Source organism: Carex rostrata, chromosome 30, assembly GCF_964058835.1.
Source record: "Carex rostrata chromosome 30, lpCarRost1.2, whole genome shotgun sequence".
Taxonomy (NCBI): domain Eukaryota; kingdom Viridiplantae; phylum Streptophyta; class Magnoliopsida; order Poales; family Cyperaceae; genus Carex; species Carex rostrata.
In genome coordinates, this window is record NC_135947.1 from 352,355 (window position 1) to 371,488 (window position 19,134).

Consider the following 19,134-nt stretch of genomic DNA (forward strand, 5'->3'; position numbering starts at 1 on the left):
TAAATACAAGCACTAAGTTCTTCCTACAAAGACAAAAGTTCCGGGCTCGGGAAAGGCAGAAACAAAATAATATACAATCATACAACTTAGTATAGGGATTATAGTATGAGGAGGTTCCAATATCTCGTGTCTTTCATACCTCATATCGTATATCTCTGTTTTTAAAGTTCAAACTATCGATCTAAACCGTTCCACATGATTTCCATATTATAATATACTTGAGGATGAAATTTTAAAATTTTTGCATTTTTTTTACCATTTTTTAAGATAGGTACCAAATCACTTGTATGTGGATTGTTCAAAAACAGTGATTTTCTGCCTATCTAAAAAAATAGTAATTTTTTTTTTCAATAATTATAAAATTTGAGCACTAAATATCTTTTAGTATGGAAATCATGTTGAGCGGTTCGGATCGATAGTTTAGACTTCGAAAAACAGAGATATATAATATGAGGTATAATAAGGTATAAAGAGATGTGATATTAGAAGTTTAGAACCCTCTCTAAATACATGTCTTGTAATTTAATAAAACCCTGCACAAAAGTAAAGAAATAAGCCGCCGAGCCCATCTATGGAACAACGAGATTCTGTCTAGTTTAACGAGATGGCTCAAATACCTTTATTTTTTTTTTAACCTCTATTATACATTTATTTATTTTAGTTTTCTAATAAGAAAAGGATCATTCATCATTGGCTCCGAAATTTTTATTTTTACTATTCGAAGAAAAGATAAACCAAGTTTTTTTTTTTTTTTTCTATTTTTAATACAGCCGTAACATGAATTTACGGTCAGATATTGTCGCCAACAACTTTTTTTTTTTTTTTTTCAACTTTGACAAAAAAAATCAAGAGAATCAAAACGGCTCTGCCCATTGCGAGGTATAAATACGGTATAAATAATATATTTATTTTTCTTTTTAGGTCCGGACTGGACGGTCCAAATTAATCCGCAAGAATTAAAAAGACTCCGTGCATTTCTGATCGGACGGTTACCTTACCTCAGAGGATATGGATTCATGGTATAAACCGCCATATATCTTTCTCGTTCTTGTAAAAGCCCTAGCAACGCGAGAGGCCAAAACAATGCCTATGCGGCTTTTTGTTCTCTCATCTCTCTTATGTCTATTTTATATGAACATATTAGAACATAGAATTATGTCAATGTATGTACAATTCATTCTGTTTGTTTATTTTAATTTTTAGACAAGTAGGATGACATTTAATTATGACTAAATTGTACTAGTTATAAATTATGCTTGTGCTGTCTTCCAGATCATTTATCATGTCTGGAATGTTCAATTTGCTAATTTTAATGGGGTATCTGGAATGATGGGTTAATTAAAAAAAAAAAAAATTTAAGCTGCTGCTGCTAGGTTATGCAGTGAGGAACCTTGATCATTGTAAGTCTATAGCATTGTGTATATTTATAACATGCATACTGTACGGTATCATTTATTTTCTGAATGTATAATTGTCACATACAAACCAACTTTATCCTCTTGGCTAAACTTATAAAAATTATAATTTATTTTATTTTGTTTGTTATATAAACAGTAGCATATTCACAGTTTGAATATTTCATAAACTATTTTTTTACCAAAAGAACACTGGAAAAAGAAACGGAGATCAACACTCCTGGCAACCAGCATATTATTAGAATTTTTTTGCTACCGTTTTTGAGATAGGTTAAAATAACTGATATTGGATGGTTCAGAAGTTTAAATCAAGTGATTTTCTACCTATCTAAAAAAAAAATAGTAAAAAAAGGGTAAAATCTGATCTACAAGTACATTTTTATACGAAGATCATGTTAAACAGTTCAAATCGATTTTTTGGATTTGAAAATGAAGATATTGATCCATAGTATGGATCATAATGCAATACGCATAGTACTGTAGCCTCACTCTATATATATTTCTCGACAAATTACAGCATGCTATTTAAGGAGCTGTTTTTGTATCTGTATCTCAATGCGTACCAGACAAAAACAACCAAATTCAACACACTCAGACCAGCTATTAGCCAGAAAAACCGATCCAAATGCCCTTCGTTCAAGTTATCAGGGATCCAACCTGGCTCTCCTCCCCTTGTTGTATAGTATGAAACCAGTAGCAAAATAAATGAACTCAAGTAACTCCCCAGAGAACTCGTCAAAAGTCCCAAAGCAGTACAGAGACTCTTCATTGCATCAGGTGATTGGTCATAGAAAAACTCTATTTGGCCAATGTAGTTGAATACCTCGCTTGCACCAACAAGAGAATATTGCGGTATTTGCCAGAGTATACTCCTCGGTATTTCAATCTTCTCATGTACCATATTCAGTTCTTGAGCTATTTCCAGCTGTTTGATCTTGATCACTGCTGCTGATACCTTGGATAGGATAGACAGAAATAAACCTATTCCCATCCTCTGTAATTGAGTGAAGCCTATCTCCTTACCAGTAAATCGTCTAACTACTGGTACAAGGATTTTATCATAGATGGGTATCCAAGTTAACACACTGATAACATGAAAGGTGGAGAGTGAAGCGGGAGGGATGGTGAAGGACCCCACCTGTCTGTATAAAACCATGCCTTGTTCTATGAACATGGATGAGGTCTGAGAATTTACAGCTGAAAAGGCTATTGATGTGGCTCAAATAGGAAACATGTGAATAAGTATTTTTAGTTCCTCAACTTGAGTTACAGTGCATAAGCTCCATGGATTTGGGGTGGTACCCCTAATGAGCTTGATATCGGAAGATGTAACTATGGCAGCTTTGTCAAGATACCTATACAATATCAAATACATGCACAATTGGTTACATAAAACACCTAAACAAAAAAATCAGAATATCAAGTATAGTGATGAGGAGAGTTCAAATGCTTTTAGAGTAAAATAACTTAAAATTTAAAACTTGAATGTCAAATAAAACCGTTAGATATGATCCATATCATTTTTTTCTTTGCACATGTTAAAGATCATGACATTTCAATTTTGTTTTGTTTAATATCAAGAACTTCCTTTATTCAAAAAAAAAATCAAGAACTTCCAAAAATACACCGATGTGGATAAATTACGGACATTGATTTTTCAACTTATTGATATATAAAAAATCAAAATTAAAAAGTGGAGGCATTTGAACCCTCCTCTATAGTGATTTTTTCCCCTATAATCAAAGAAATTAACCAAGCTAGATAGCTCTAAAATTTTAAAATACTGGCCGGTCTGGTACTTACATTACATATCACTTGGTTTAGGTAAGAACGAAAAAATGGCAATAATTACCTTAGACTTGTGTGATCTAACTTCCTGCTCCCCTTGATAGCAGAATTATTTCCAGGTATCTCATATAAAAGGGATGCATCAACTGGCAATTTGGCAGTACATTTCCTACAGGCTGACACTATCACCTGACAGACCCGTGTTATCGGGCTTCCACCCGTCTTCTGAAATCGGTAAACGCCCGACCCAATAAAGAAGCTTACAATAGCCACTCCCATGAACAGAGTTGGGATACCAAATCCTAGGCCCCACCCGTAATTATCCTGAATGTACACTAAAATAGTACAAGAAATTAAAGAACCAATGTGCATGAAGAAACCTAACCAGTTGAAGAAGGATCCCCTTTTTTTCCACTCCGATGGGTCAGTGTCATCAAATTGATTTGCTCCAAAGGGATATAGACATGGTTTAATGCCCCCAGTGTTGGGTTTTGACGGTTCAAACCCATTGATTAAGTTTGTTGGGGTTTTAACGGTTTAAACCCATTTATTTGCTTAAGGTGCGGAAAGAGTAAAACAAATTTTTTTACATCTAACTTAAGCTACGGATTAAATGAATCAAGAAGATCCGTTTAATCCTATTTACAGATCTACTTCATAATTGATTTTCTAAAGCTTTAAATCTATTTACCAATTAAATAAATTAATATAACAATTTATACCTTGTTTCCAAATCACAGTTGGAATGTAGATGAGCGAGAAGAGCTACACCAGGAAAGAAATCGACTCGGAGTATCACACGTGTGATACCTCTATTGGTTATCTACCAGGACTAACCAGAGAACGGTTTATTTCTTTTGCCAGAAATACTATAAACCGCGGTATACAACAAAAACACTATTCACTGAAAAGGCGTAATAAGACTATTCACGAACTTTCGGTTAATCAGATTCACTATTAAGCAAAATCTGAAATACCGCGAAATTCGGTAAAACACTATTCACCGATCGAAAAACCGTAAACCGAGAAAGAGAGAAATTCCAATTAATGAAGTAATCAGATTAACACTTGAATTAGTGAATTTTCTCTTTCACCTATGCCCCTCTATTTATAGGCATTCGAGGAGGTTCGCAAAACACTGAAATATTCCTGAAGTTGCCAAAATTACCATTTTGCCCTTTTGTGGCGGTTTTGGATGTGGCATTCAAATTTGATTTTGCAACTTCATATTGGTTAGATTAGTTTAATGGATTCTAAACCCATTAACCCAAACCCATTATGAATAGTAAATATCCAAATCAAATATGTATAATTGGCATGTACAATTATATTCGTCTGCGGTTTTCGTTTGGTAATTTTTATACAACATGTCAAACACGTTTATAAACTAACCAGTGTTTCTATTTGTCATTCTAAATGACGTATAATTAATTATAATTAATTATATCAAGTGTAACTAATTATAACCATTAATTTTTGTTTTGTCATTTTTACATGACAAATATAATTTAATTATAACACGTATAATTAATTATAATCATCTTAATATTAATTACAATCAATTTATAATTAATCAGTAAGATTCTCCGAATAGCTCCTATATGGTGTGACCCAATAGGATCTGTGTTATGTTGGTAAATAGAGTTAAAACTGTTTTGACTTCTATAATCAAGAGCGGCATCTGGCAGTATACATCATGACCATCCAATTACACAGATGATGCTGTACTGTACAATATCACGATCCAGTAAACAATTTACTTGTGTCTGTTCTTCTGTCTCATAGCTATCAAATCAGTTTCAAGGTAGATGTGTGTCATCCTTGTTAACTGAATTTTTTCTTGATCTTGAGTAGATTATCAAATATAATTACTCTTGTAATTATACCGCATGCAGATAATCTAACTCTACCAAGGGGCCCAGTGATGCTATAGCTCGTATAAAATACGAGTGACAAATAGTACTTTTGGTAAACCATCACTTCCTTAGCTAAGCTATACATATGGAAGTGCTACCGTTATGACTGTTTTTTACGGACAGCGTTAGATAACACCCACACATATACATCTCTTAGCTAGAACGATGAATACCTCATACTGTAGAACTTTACACTGAATGAAAACATTAATGACACGAACACAATTCTATTTAATGTTTCATTCGGGGTCTGTCAAATATCATATTCCTAGAACATGTATTTATGTGATTAAAATGACATCTCGTGTCAAGTGGTTTGTAAAACTTAACCATCTTTTAATCCACATACTAACCTTATAGCGGTAATTAGTGTTCCTGCTAATTACCTTGGTCAATGACCTTTTTAAGAGTATATATCATCTATATTATGGAGTTTCACAATTTCAGTCATGAACTCGAAATGATCCATAAATGCAATAATACTTAAGGCAACAAAATGATATATATATAAATAAACATTCAATTCATGAACAAAACTTTATGATAATTTATCGTATTATTGACTTTTAGATTATTACAAACTAACACCCAGATCCTAAAGCAACCATATAGAGGCCTATATAGAAGCCAATGGTTTGTGATTGAGACGATTGAGTGGGTACAGATGCAGAGATGGTTAGCATGCTCATTCCCTATAAAATGAAATTTAAATGATTAAAAAATTTAGTTAATTATAAGATCAGGATCAAGGGTTACATTTTTTATGATCACAAGTGCACATTAACTTTCTGTTACTGTTACACAGGTAGGAGAGATTAAAACTCGGGAACTTTTATATCTCATCTACAACACAAATAGCAATTTAGGTCATTACCAAACAAAACGTACCACCTCCTTGTCCCAATTCACCCCACATAAGCTTCCAATGTGTAATTAACCCTCAATGCATGCCTATTTTGCATAATTAATTCTCGACGGATGAAATTAATCTGAGCATTTTTTGTCAATTAAAGCATATTCGTGAAATTAGTTCATCTTAAAAGAATTAACAAGCACATACAATAAAATAAACAGTAGAGAAAGCTGCAATGATCCAGTATTTCCCCAGATAAGAATCTGCCACAATTGCCCCAATAAGGGGTGTGAAATAACACGTGCCTTGCCATGTGACAACATTTCTTGCGGCAATTTCTTCATGTAGGTTTCTTGTAAGATAACTCACAAGGTTTTTCGCTATTCCAAAGTATGCTAATCTCTCACAACATTTGGTCCCTACAGTGAATATGTAAATACAATTAGTTTTAGTTACCGGAAATTCTACTTATATGCAAATTATAATTAATGAATCTTAATGATTCTTAAGTGCTAGGTAGCAGTATGCTTAATAGTTAATACTAATAGTTCAAGGACCAATTTTCTAAAACATGAATGCACATATATCATGAAAAATTGAAGTACCAGGTTTATATTCAGGGAAAGTCAATCAGGTTGTGTGCAGTTGATATCTGATGATTTATTTGTTTATTTATATCTCTTAACCTCTTTTGGTACTTAAACTGGAGAATTGATGATAAATTGACGCTTTATGCTGGTCCCTACTACTAGTCTGGAATAATAATGGTATGTACCAGTCAAAATCAATCTGGTAAAATCCAATACACTACCAAGAATAAAGGAGCATGCTTTCCAGTTGCCAGTTTCATGCTTCAAAATTGGAAGGCCTTTAATGTTAACTGATCCATCTCCTGTATAATCTTTCCTAAATTCCTGTATACCGATATATAGAAATTTAAATTCTAGCTGTAGAGAGTAAAACTTCATTTCTTTCGGGCATTATTTTTTGTTATTAAATAGTATGGCATTGGAACAAGCGTTTTATAACCTTTCTTTGCAACAACAGTGCTAATTGAAAGACACATGGCCTTGCTGTGACAACTTGTTATATGGACTGCCTTACAGATGCTGGTATGAATCATGATGCATTAGAGAATCTGGACTACTGACCAAGTGACCAGTGATTTTAATCCAATCAAATCTTATCTAGTTGTTCATAATAAAAACATAACTCTGCTGTGTTTTGCCTTTGTTTAGCTCTTACAAGATTGGAGTGGGAGGTGGTCCGATGGGCATCGGACCAAATTCAGTCTGATAGCCGATCACAGCCGTACCATCCGCATCAAGATTCACTTGTACTTGATCCGCACGAATCTTAAAGATGTATGCATGAATCTTTATGTGGATTGAACGGCTCCAACCGAGCATTGGACAGAATTTGGTCTGATGCCCATTGGACTGACCCCATTCCAATGAATCGAGTTTTCCTACTAGGAAAATTTGGAGTTTGATGATTGTAGTGCTCTCACACAGTCAACAGAATGAATTAAATAATTAACATTATCAAAAAACGCACAAATTTATCAAACATTACTCAGTCAATCCATTTGACAATATCAAAAGAAAGGGATGCTTCTGATGAAAAAGAAAGAAAGAGAAGAAATCTGCTACTGACAAAAATGGCGATGGCAAAAAAGTATAATTACTAGAGTGCCACCAATACAGTAATTTTAAATTAGAAAAATAAGAGGATTATTGAGAAAGAAAGCAAATAAAAAAATCAACACTAGCCTCATGGGCTACTTCTTCAATCAACAAGCTCTCTTGCGCCTGCTCTATTTTGAATTAAAACTAGATAAGTGTCTTGGGAGGGGGTATAGCAGTTCATTTTATTTCATCTTGTTTTTGCGCATATGAGAAATCAGTGGTCGAGCAAGGTGCGCATCACTGGTTTAGTTAGCTTCTATTGTATAATAATGATGCAACCAGTGCATTAAATACAAAAAGATGGATGTAGACGTTGGTGCGGCCTCTTCCTCTTCTATCGCTTCCATATGGGTCCGTACAGCGCTTGAAAAGATGGATTTTGAGACTGTGATGTCCATTTCTTGCTGATTTGCAACAAAAATCGAATTAGAAACTTTGTATCAGAGAACCGGGACTCAGTTGAGTGAGCATATATGATTGAGAGAGGAACTGGAGCTGTCAAGAAAGAGGAAATGAAAAGGAGAGACAGAGACGAGTCGGTATCCTCTGAGGTAACAGAATACTTTTGTGTAGATCTCCACCGTCCGATCAGAATCCGGATCAATCAGGTGGAATGCATGGGTCCCTTTAATATTCGTGTGGTTTCCAATCGAACGTTCAGATCTAAACAGAAATGTTCTCTGTAACTCTGTATGGTAAAGATATTGGAAGAGCATATTTTCCTTCATACAGCGCACTTATCAAATGCACCATTGATTTGGTTTCATTGTCCGCGTGCTGCATTAAGCAAAAACTAATCTGTCAATATTTTATCCGGTTTGTAGCTGGGCATTAGGAAGGAGCTTTGCTTGGTGAGCAAAGATGGAAGTACATCTCAATAATATGAAATTGTTTTGGGAAATATTTATCTTGTAGAACTGGGTTTAAATGTGGGCTCAAGCTTTGAATTGTTGCTGATTTTCAAACTTTACTTTGAAAAGATTATAGCTTTTATAATGGAATACATATAAAAACATTATTATCAGAAATGAGTTAGAAAACAATCCAATTGGATAGAAAGTTCCATTTGATGAATATAACATTTTTTTTGTTAATAACTTGGATATCTAATTACGGGATAATTAAAAAGATAGGTGGATTTGAATTGTGAAATAAAGGAGACAATAATAGCAATGATCTTAAGAAATCCAAACTCACGAGTGCACCTCATTGTTATTGTTGTAACTTGTAACCATAATATCATATTTCTATTACTTTTAACAATATTAATTCTTAACAAACACATCATTTTTTTTTTCCCGAAGGTTACCGGGCAAGGCGCCCTGGTAGCGATTTACAAGCCCCTCTCAATTAGTGCTCTCACATGGACTATCTAAAAAATTAGAAATGACATTTGTTTTAATCATGCAGCTATCCCTATATGACGTAATACAATCATTCTTACCATCTCTCTCGTTTTTATTGGACAGGTAATGAAGTAGAAGACATTGATGCTGAGGTGAAGAACTGGCTGCCGCAGCATATGGAGCACATCCCTCTTCGCGCCTACTCTGGTGAAGATGACCTTGTGCTGGTGGAAGCAGCTCAAGCAGGGGAATCGGCTGATGCTGCATGAAGACCTGTTGCTATATTTGATTTTACAAACTTTATATATTTGCTAACTGCGATCAGCTGAACTCTTAGGAATTTTGTTGTGCTGTTTTGTTCAATTACTCACTGCTGGTTACCACCTTAAGTGGTATCGTTGCTTAGGAGAACGGTCGTTCTAATATCAGGAATACCTGGTAGATGAAACTGGTTACTGTAATTAAATTTCTGCAATGAAACGGGCCTAAGCAGCCTTATTTTAAAAAAAAACAAGCCCCTCTCAACAAAAAAACCAATAATTACAATTCGTCCATTTTGATGAATATGTTGCTCTAACTGATCGAAATCTAGATAGTACATAGGATCTCTATGGACAATGAGAATGTAACCTGGTGGGTTCTTCTCAACCGAAATTTTTATTAATAGGAAATTAATTAAATAAATATCGATAATGGAGAACGAATTTGAGTTTTTTCGAAATTTAAGAAAAACATAATAGTTTATAACGTTCTCTGTACGCTATAGAATATCACGGTCTGATTAGCAATAAACTATTTGCCGCACTTATTAATTAACTAAAAAAAATTAATGGACGTGATAGAGTATCATGTCCAGACACTATACATGAAAAATTCAAATTACCGCACTTATATTTGTTGTCCTTTCTTCCACATGATTCGCACCTTATATTGAGTGCTTTACCATAGACTTTCTAATTGGTGTTTTGGCTATTTTTTTTTTTTTTTTTTTTGAGAAAGATAAAGGCTTAATTGAGTGCTTTCATGTAGAAGAAGCACCAATTTGAATTTTCATGTATAGTGCCCAATTTGAATTTTCATGTATAGTGCCTGGACATGATGCTATCACTTCCAGTAATTTTTTTTTTAGTTAGTTAACAAGTACAATAATTAGTTTATCACTAATCAGACCGTGATAGTCTATAATGTCTAGAGATCTTTACACTATCACGTTTTTCCTATATCTCGAAAAAAACTCAAATTCGTTTTTTATTATCGATATTTATTTAATTAATTTTCTATTAATAAAAATTTCGGTCTTCTCAATGGGTTTGTCTTTACAGACTTAAACTGTCTAACAGTTAGCTTTCCGTCGTGCAATCTGAAGCAGCATTTCATTTATAATTATTGGCGTTGTTTTTCCTCCGTGCGCGAAGGTTCTCTCATTTTTTTCCTTCCCAGATAGCCCAGCATCAGCATCCGGCCGACCAAGCAATATCCCATAATTTACTCCTCTCTTGATCAAGGTCCCTCCTCTGTATTAGCCAAGCCTCAAGTGCATTGGTCTGGCCCGATCTGATGTCCACTATGTTAATGCCGGCCATCAAGCCTAACCAAAACCTACAAGTCTTAGTCTAGATGCATGTTTGCAGAATATGGTCTGCAGTCTCTAAACCGTGACTCCCACACAGCACACAGCCCGGTTGAACAGGTACCCCACGCATTAATATTCAAACAACAATCAACATAATAACACTAGACATAATTTGCAAGGACAACCTCATATGATGTTTTCAGGAAAATAAAAATATCACTACTGAAATATAAACAATCATATGTTAAAGCCAATATCATGCTTATCACATTTGCACACAAAAAAATAAAAAGTGCCTTTTTAATTTGAGAAGCACACACTGGGAAAAATCCAAACTGGCCTTCCTATGAACCAGGATTTGCAATTAGAACCTCCATACTTGTTTACATAATTCTCTACATACTTTATAGAAGCATAAGAACCATCATGAACCGCAGGAGACTCCATTAATGCATAATAACTCGTGTCATAGTAATATCTATAGTTTGGTTTTACCCATGAACCTGGATTCGGGTTTATACAGGCAGTCAATTGATTCTTTGAGAGGAATAAAGCCCAGCCATCAAAGCTAGATTTTGGGACCCATCTATTTCCCCTGAAATCCCAGCGGAAAATAATACGAGGGTAACTTACAAGTAATTCATCTTCATAACTAAAAAGAAAAGGCCTTTCATCGAATTTAGTTGTTTCTCCCAATAATTTGAATGTGAAGCTAGGGGTGAACTCAATAACAGCCAACTGGTAAATATCAAAGCAATATCTAGTAGTAATGAGAGCATAAGCTTTTTGTTCAAAGAAAACCATATCCATAACCCAAATGCGGTCACCTAGAGTCATTTCCTTCCAGGTTAACTCCCCCTGTTGATAGAACTCTATAGTATGTTCATTATAACTGTATAAACCAAACATGCACCCAGGAGAAGAGGGGTTTTCAGAAAAGATTATGTTTTTGACATCACTGAATGGTTCCCGGGTTTTAGGTAACCATATCTTGTCATTGGTGAAGAAATGCCGCAACTGGATATGGCCATCGCCGAGTGCTACAGCAAGATAGCCGTGGGAGAAATTGAGGAGGTTAAAGGACCGCCATGACGACCCGGGCTCTGATTTGTAGAAACGCCGGTGCATGAAATCCAAGAAAACAACATCGAAAGACGGCCGATCAAGGTATTCTACATCGTCATCAGACATGCAATCTGTAACTTCATCATCGTGATAGTGCAGTAAGCTATTTTGTACATGCAACATGATCAAAGGGGCTTGAGAGGAGAGGGTATGAGCAGAAGGGATAACATTGGAGCGCCAGCTAGTGCAAACTCGACGGAAAGCGAAGAAATCGGCGAGGGAGGTGAAGCGACTCGCAACCGAAACAAGCAAATCGCCGGGAAGAGAAGCCCAGTCCCTTGTGTCGGTTTCTTCGCCATTGGGGAGTTCCATATCTCTGGTGAAAGTAATTCAGAGAGGAGAGAGGAGAGAGGAGAGAGGAGAGAGGAGGTAGGCGGAGGCGGAGGCGGCGGCTAGGAAGGAGTTTGGTTCTCTGTTTATTTTTTCCCAAATTCAATTTCAAAGAAAGAAAATTTAGAAACCCGGTCTGATCGGAACCAATTCGTTCCGAAGGAAACGAGAAAAAAAATTCTTGATTTCTTGTTTATGGAAATTTTATGATCGGCCCGATCGGGAGAAATTTTATGAGGGCTCTGAAATATTTTTTTCCTTTATGCCAGTTTTACCCTTGATTAAGACTTTGTATATATATGCTAAGATCTGTGGATAATAAATGTATTGTAAATTAAGAAATTTCAAATCCTAATTTTTCTCATAAATGAGATACGTCCTTCCTTTTCTATCTTTGCAAATTTAGAATTTTAGAAGTACAAGTTACATTTGTATCCAAGAATTTATGTTGATATACACATTATTCTAATTAATGTATTTAAGTCGTTAGTTACCCAGAAAAAAATAGAAAGAAAAAATAAAGAAAATATTTGCATCATGAAATCGTGGGAAAAAAAAAGAGTTAGCTATTTCATAGTAGCTAGGTTTGGTACAAAAAAAAAAATTATTTGTTTGTTGTTTATTTCTTTTAGCACGAAGAGAAGGATTAATAGTCTCATATCTACTGAACTTGTGGGTATCTCACATCAGTTTTTTTTTTTTTCTTTTGACTAATAAATTTTGGAGTTCATATAATTATTTGACGTTGTTGATTAACATAATAAGTTTATTAAACCTTTAATAATTTACATGCGCTCGCTTTATTAGTTCTATAATTTTTTTATTAAGTTGAATAGTTATTTTTCGTTTTTCAATTAACTTATGTTAATACAAGTATTTTTTATATATATAATTTTCAGAATTCTTATTATCTAACGGTCTAAGGTTAAAGTTTTTGTCAAAAATCTAATCCAACAAACCTTGTATTCAGATACAATATGCGATACGCACTTGTTATTATTTTTTAAAAACTTATTTTGATTGTTTTTGTTCATATTTAAGGAGACTAATGATAATTGAAAATTTACATGCAACTTTCAACAGCACATAATATATTTTGTAATACTATTTACTTTTGTTCATTTTTGTGTGTGTCATGCAATGATTTTTATATTTAAAGATATTGTTTATTGATATGATAACTTTACATAAAAAAATATTATATCATACAAATTATAATATTTAACTTCATTTAAGGTTGACGGATGAAATATTGATTTAGATAAGTTACGTTATGTATCATAATTAATAATTGGCAAACTACTGAATAAGTAATGGTATTAGCTTGTGAGATCACACGAGTAAAAGTAATAAAATATATATCATTCCAAGAGAAGGAGGTACATAGTATGATTCTATAAAAGTAAACAATATGATTCTATAAAAGTAAATCATGTTGTTGTTCTAAATTATAACATTAAATTATTTCCTTAATTTTAATGCGTAATTTTATGTCAGTTTTAAAAAGAAGGTATTAAATAAGGGCAAAATTGACAAGAGAGAAAAAAAATTATCTCAGCCCTAGAAATTGTAAATTAAGATCTCAATGTAGCACTGTCCAAAGTAAAAGGATATTATTTGGGAGTAAAGCTAGCGTGTGACATGCTCACCAAGAAAGCTTGGTGAGCATAACTCCAAAAGTATATCGGATCGACATCAAATGTCAAATCCAAACCGTTGAAATCCATGCACTTCATGAGTGATGCATATACATGCAAAATTTTGAAAGTTTCGAATTTATTTGCTACACGGTCAAGTGGTCAAAGAAATGAACATTTTATTATAAGTTATTTTATATATTCAATTTTTATTATTTCTTTGACCACTTGACCGTGTAGCAAATAAACTCGAAACTTTCAAAATTTTGCATGTATATGCATCACTCATGAAGTGCATGGATTTCAACGGTTTGGATTTGACATTTGACGTCAATCCGATATATTTTTGGAGTTATGCTCACCAAACTTTCTTGATGAGCATGTCACACGCTAGCTTTACTCATTATTTGGCAATACATAAAAGAACCAAGAATAACCAGGGTCCGGATCCCCTAAAGTAACCCAATTTTTTCAATTTAGATCCGAACCGATTTGCATCTGGACCAATCCAGTCCGAAGTGGGGCACATGGGATCCATTAACATTTATATCATATTTGATCTGACAGTCTGAATCTAAACTCAAAATTTAGATTACTTTAGAAGATCCGAACTCGAATAACCCCAGATTGAAACTCAAATTTTTCAGAGATACACAAATCCTCTTTTTCATACTTTCAATCAGATTTCTAAATGCATCCAGTTACTAGTTTGTTTTTCTGAAAGGTATATGAAAGGTATATTGTATATTTCAATTTCTAATTATTTTTAATAATGAAAAAAATACTGTATGAGTATTTGTTTTAATGTTAAATTAATTACTTCTAACAAAAATATTGTTCTTGTAAACACATAGTTACTATATTTTAATATAGTTTTTCTATTCGACATTTATATATCTATAATTTATAAAACACGTCTAATATATAATGTTACATAACTGTAATGTAATGATGACTACTCATTTGACTTCCATATTATCACCCGAATGTTTTAAAATACGATTTTTGTTCATGCATGTAAAAAGTTACTATATACCGTATTCTCTAAAGTAACAAAATACTTCTGTGTAGATCTCGACTATCCGATCAGAATCCAGATCAATCAGATGAAATGTACGGTTCCTTTAATATTCACGTGGTTTCCAATCGAACGCTCAGATCTAAACATAAATATTCTGTTATCTTTGGTGATATGAATAAAGGGTTGCAAGTTGCAACTCTGTATTGTAACGATATTGGAAGAGCATATTTTTCTTCATACAGCGCACGAATCAAATGCAGTATTGTTTTGGTTTCATTGTCCGTGTGCTGCATTTAGTAAAAAAATATTATCAGAAATGAGATAGAAAACAACCCAATTGGATAGAAAGTTTTCATTTGATGAATACAACTATTTTTTGTTAATAACTTGGATACCTAATTACGGGATAATTAAATACTGAGATAAACATGGTTTATAAATTTCCCATGGAAATGTCTGTAGGACATTTAATCGTGAAATTATTATTTCAGAATTTATTTGTTATGAACTTTTCGCTGTATGATTTTTTGTTTTACTCGTTTTGATTCATTTAATGCAAAAGCTGCTGATCACAGCTATAGTTGAAATGGAAATCATTGTCAAACTTCCAATTATTATAACTTTTCTGTGGAAATAAAATAAGATTTTAAGTACTAATATACTATAGATACGGTGACTGAGATCATGAAAAATTACAAATTGCAAATCGATATATAAATATTTTATCAAAAGAAATCAATAGATATTATTATTATGATTACTAAGATTATTAACGACACCACCGGTCTTAATTATATCATTGGATTTTTCTGATATTTTTCGAAATCAAAGCTGTTTATCCACAATTCACAATTCACAATTCACAATTCGAATGCTAATGTAACTGCAGGGTCGAAATTTTATTTTCACCATATTTTGCGGGTCGATGATAATGGCATGTCTAATATAGTATAGATTCAGATTCAAATATCAGTAGTACTCTGATCAGAACACCGACAAATTTTCCCCAACGCAATTTCAACGAATCTAGCAATTGAAAAAGGAAGACAGAGATTAGAATTAAGTCGGGATGATTTAGAGAGGATGAATTCATGCGGTGAAATTCGACGTAAAATCAAAGAATTTCGCAATAGTTTTGTCGAAGGTGCAAACTCTGTTGTGCCCTCGTCTTCTTCGATGATGCTCAAACATCAAAATCTGGATGTGTCTAGAATAGCGACTATTCGAAATAAGAATGTGCATCCTAACAATATTTTTGTTATTCGAAATAGTTAGAATAACTGCTATTTTCTATTCCTTGTAAACTATGTTACCCTGACACTCTTAGAAACCCATCGACACCGACACGCCTCTGACACAGCCACGATACGTATCAGACACGCCAGCTGGCGTGTCCCAACCATGTTGATACGGTCTCCGATACCGCGTTGACACATCTGATACGGTCCGGACACGGATGGATACGTGCCTGTGACCCGCGAACCCACGAGCCGCGCCTGTGGACCAGTCTGTGCGTGTGGACCGCTCCCGTGGACACCAGCCGTGCGTGTGGACCGCGCGAGTGGACCAAGCAAAGTTTTTTTTTTCGCTACTAGCTTGGTTCGAACTTGGGACCTCCCAAGTGTGGGTCAAAACCTTCCACTACACTAAAGCATCACATATGTTAAGATTTAGTCAATACTATATTTATCTTATACTAGGTTGAAGTCTTTCTTTTTTCTACCGATTTGATTTAAGTTATGATTATCTAAATACAATATATAAATTAATTAAAAATAATATATGTTAATAGCCGTGTCGTATCCTCTATTTTTTAGAATTGTCGTGTCGCTGTACCCGTGTCGTATCCGACACGATACCCGTACTCATGTCGTATCCAACACGATACCCGTACCCGTATCCATGCAACATAACTTGTAAATGTTGAAATAGCTACTATTCGAAAATGTGAAGAAAAAGGAAAAAATGATTATTTCTTAGATTTTCATCAACACACTCTCGAAATGACAAAATTGACACTACCTTATGTTATATCCACATTGTGATAATTCACACTTGCTTATATTTTCTCTCAATTAGCACCCTGTTAACACTATTATTTATCAGTTACAACTATTCACTATTTCAAATGTACAATTCAAACAACATTTTTAATAATCCAAATAGCACAATTTTCACAATAATCTCAAAATCACTATTTTTTCTCTATTAATATTTACTATTCTCAAATTTCGCTATTCTCGCTATTCTAACTCTCATCCAAACATATCCTGAGAAAGAGTTTAGTAGTAGTCCAGAAAAAAGATAAATGGATTTGAATTATGACACAATAATAGCAATGATCAGGAATCCAAGCTCATGAGTGCACCTCATTGTTATTTATTTTATTTTACCATTTCACTAAAACAAAAAAAAAACGGTTACAAAAGCCTTGTGTTCAAGAGGCATATTACTCCTCTGCCACAAATAAACTCCTACTAATTACATTGTTATTGTTATTGTTGTAATTTGTAACCATAATATCATATTTCTATTACATTTAACGATATTAATTCTTAAAAAACACATATCATTTCTATGAAGTACCAATAAATGGGTAACTATCACATAGAGGAAAATAATATTTGTACAGACCACTAGCAATACCTGAGTAATACTATAGTTAAAACCAATTTTCCTGAATGTTACAGTACAATTTCAAGGTAACAATTTTGGCTTATATGCAAATACTACCCAATAGTTAAAACCAATGTTAAATTATACAAAACGACTATCTGAATCCAACTTGATTTGATTTCAGCTTTATTTAGGCTAAAGAAATTGTTGAAGAAACTACACTAGGCACAAGGGTAAAATGGTAAAATATAACTGAATGCACCTTTTCAAACAATAATCATCATAATCACACTAGACATAATTTGCAAGGACAACCTCATACTATGATGTTTTAAGGAAAAGTAAAAATATCATTTTATTGAAATATAAACAATCATATGTTAAAGCCAATGTTATGCTTATTACATTTGCAAAAAAATAAACGAGTACCTTTTTAATTTGAGAAGCACACACTGGGAAAAATCCAAACTGGCCTTCCTATGAACTGGGATATGCAATCAAAACCTCCATGCTTGTTTACAGAATTCTCTACATACTTTATAGAACCATAAGAACCATCATGAACTGCAGGAAACTCCATTAATGCGCAATTACTCATGTCATAGTAATATCTATAGTTTGGTTTTACCCATGAACCTGGATTCGGGTTTATACAGGCAGTCAATTGATTCTTTGAGAGGAATATAGCCCAGCCATCAAAGCTAGATTTCGGGACCCACCTATTTCCCCTGAAATCCCAGCGGAAAATAGTACGAGGGTAACTTAAAAGTAATTGATCTTCATAACTAAAAAGAAAAGGCCTTTGATCGAATTTAGTTGTCTCTCCCAATAATTTGAATGTGAAGCTGGGGGTGAACTCAATAACAACCAACCGGTAAAAATCAAAGCAATATCTAGTAGTAATGAGGGCGTAAGCTTTTCGTTCAAAGAAAACCATATCCATAACCCAAATGCGGTCACCTAGAGTCAATTCCTTCCAAGTCAAATCCCCCTGTTGATAGAACTCTATAGTATGTTCATTATAACTGTATAGACCAAACATGCACCCGGGAGAAGAGGGGTTTTCAGAAAAGATTATGTTTTTGACACAACTGAATGGTTCCCGGGTTTTAGGTAACCATATCTTGTCATTGGTAAAGAAATGCCGCAACTGGATACGGCCATCACCGAGTGCTACAGCGAGATAGCCGTGGGAGAAATTGAGGAGGTTAAAGGACCGCCATGACGACCCAGGCTCTGATTTGTAGAAACGCCGGTGCATGATATCCAAGAAAACCACATCGAAAGACGGCCGATCAAGGTATTCTACATCCTCATCAGACATGCTATTTGTAACTTCATCATCGTGATTGTGCAGTAACCTATTTTGTACATGCAACATGATCAAAGGGGATTGAGAGGAGAGGGTGTGAGCAGAAGGGATAACATTGGAGCGCCAGCTAGTGCAAACTCGACGGAAAGCGAAGAAATCGGCGAGGGTGGTGAAGCGACTCGCAACCGAAACAAGCAAATCGCCGGGAAGAGAAGCCCAGTCCCTTGTGTCGGTTTCTTCGCCATTGGGGAGTTCCATATCTCCGGTGAAAGTATAACAGAGAAGAGAGAGAATGTAGGCGGAGGCGGCGGAGGCGACGGCGGCGGAGGCGACGGCGGAGGCGACGGCGGCGGAAGGAGTTTGGTTCTCTGTTTAGTTTTTCCCAAATTCAATTTCAAAGTGAAAAGGTAAAGTTGATCTAAATTATTTGTTTCTGAAGAAAGAAAAAAAAATATAAACAAGTTAATTCGGACTGGGCCAGAATTTAAAACCCCTTGAGTCGGCCCATAAGTAC

At 34.4% G+C, this 19,134-nt stretch overlaps 2 protein-coding genes and 1 pseudogene across 3 annotated transcripts; all 3 read right to left on the reverse strand.

The window, feature by feature from the left end:
- Positions 1 to 1,824: 1,824 nt before the first annotated feature.
- LOC144546595 (protein NRT1/ PTR FAMILY 8.3-like) lies at positions 1,825 to 7,250 on the reverse strand (annotated as a pseudogene). Its single transcript, XR_013508842.1, has 6 exons — positions 7,218 to 7,250; positions 6,784 to 6,886; positions 6,180 to 6,391; positions 5,714 to 5,811; positions 3,268 to 3,687; positions 1,825 to 2,770 (listed from the first exon to the last, which is right to left on the reverse strand). The product of XR_013508842.1 is annotated as a protein NRT1/ PTR FAMILY 8.3-like (transcript).
- Positions 7,251 to 10,879: 3,629 nt separating this feature from the next.
- On the reverse strand, positions 10,880 to 12,016 carry LOC144546597 (uncharacterized). The gene has a single exon (XM_078295139.1). It carries the CDS (start codon positions 12,014 to 12,016, stop codon positions 10,880 to 10,882), a length of 1,137 nt encoding a protein of 378 aa, XP_078151265.1.
- Positions 12,017 to 15,640: 3,624 nt separating this feature from the next.
- LOC144546823 (uncharacterized) lies at positions 15,641 to 19,038 on the reverse strand. The gene is made up of 2 exons (XM_078295387.1): positions 17,738 to 19,038; positions 15,641 to 15,718 (listed from the first exon to the last, which is right to left on the reverse strand). Exon 1 carries the CDS (start codon positions 18,876 to 18,878, stop codon positions 17,742 to 17,744), a length of 1,137 nt encoding a protein of 378 aa, XP_078151513.1. The 5' UTR covers positions 18,879 to 19,038; the 3' UTR covers positions 15,641 to 15,718; positions 17,738 to 17,741.
- Between the last annotated feature and the right edge of the window lie 96 nt (positions 19,039 to 19,134).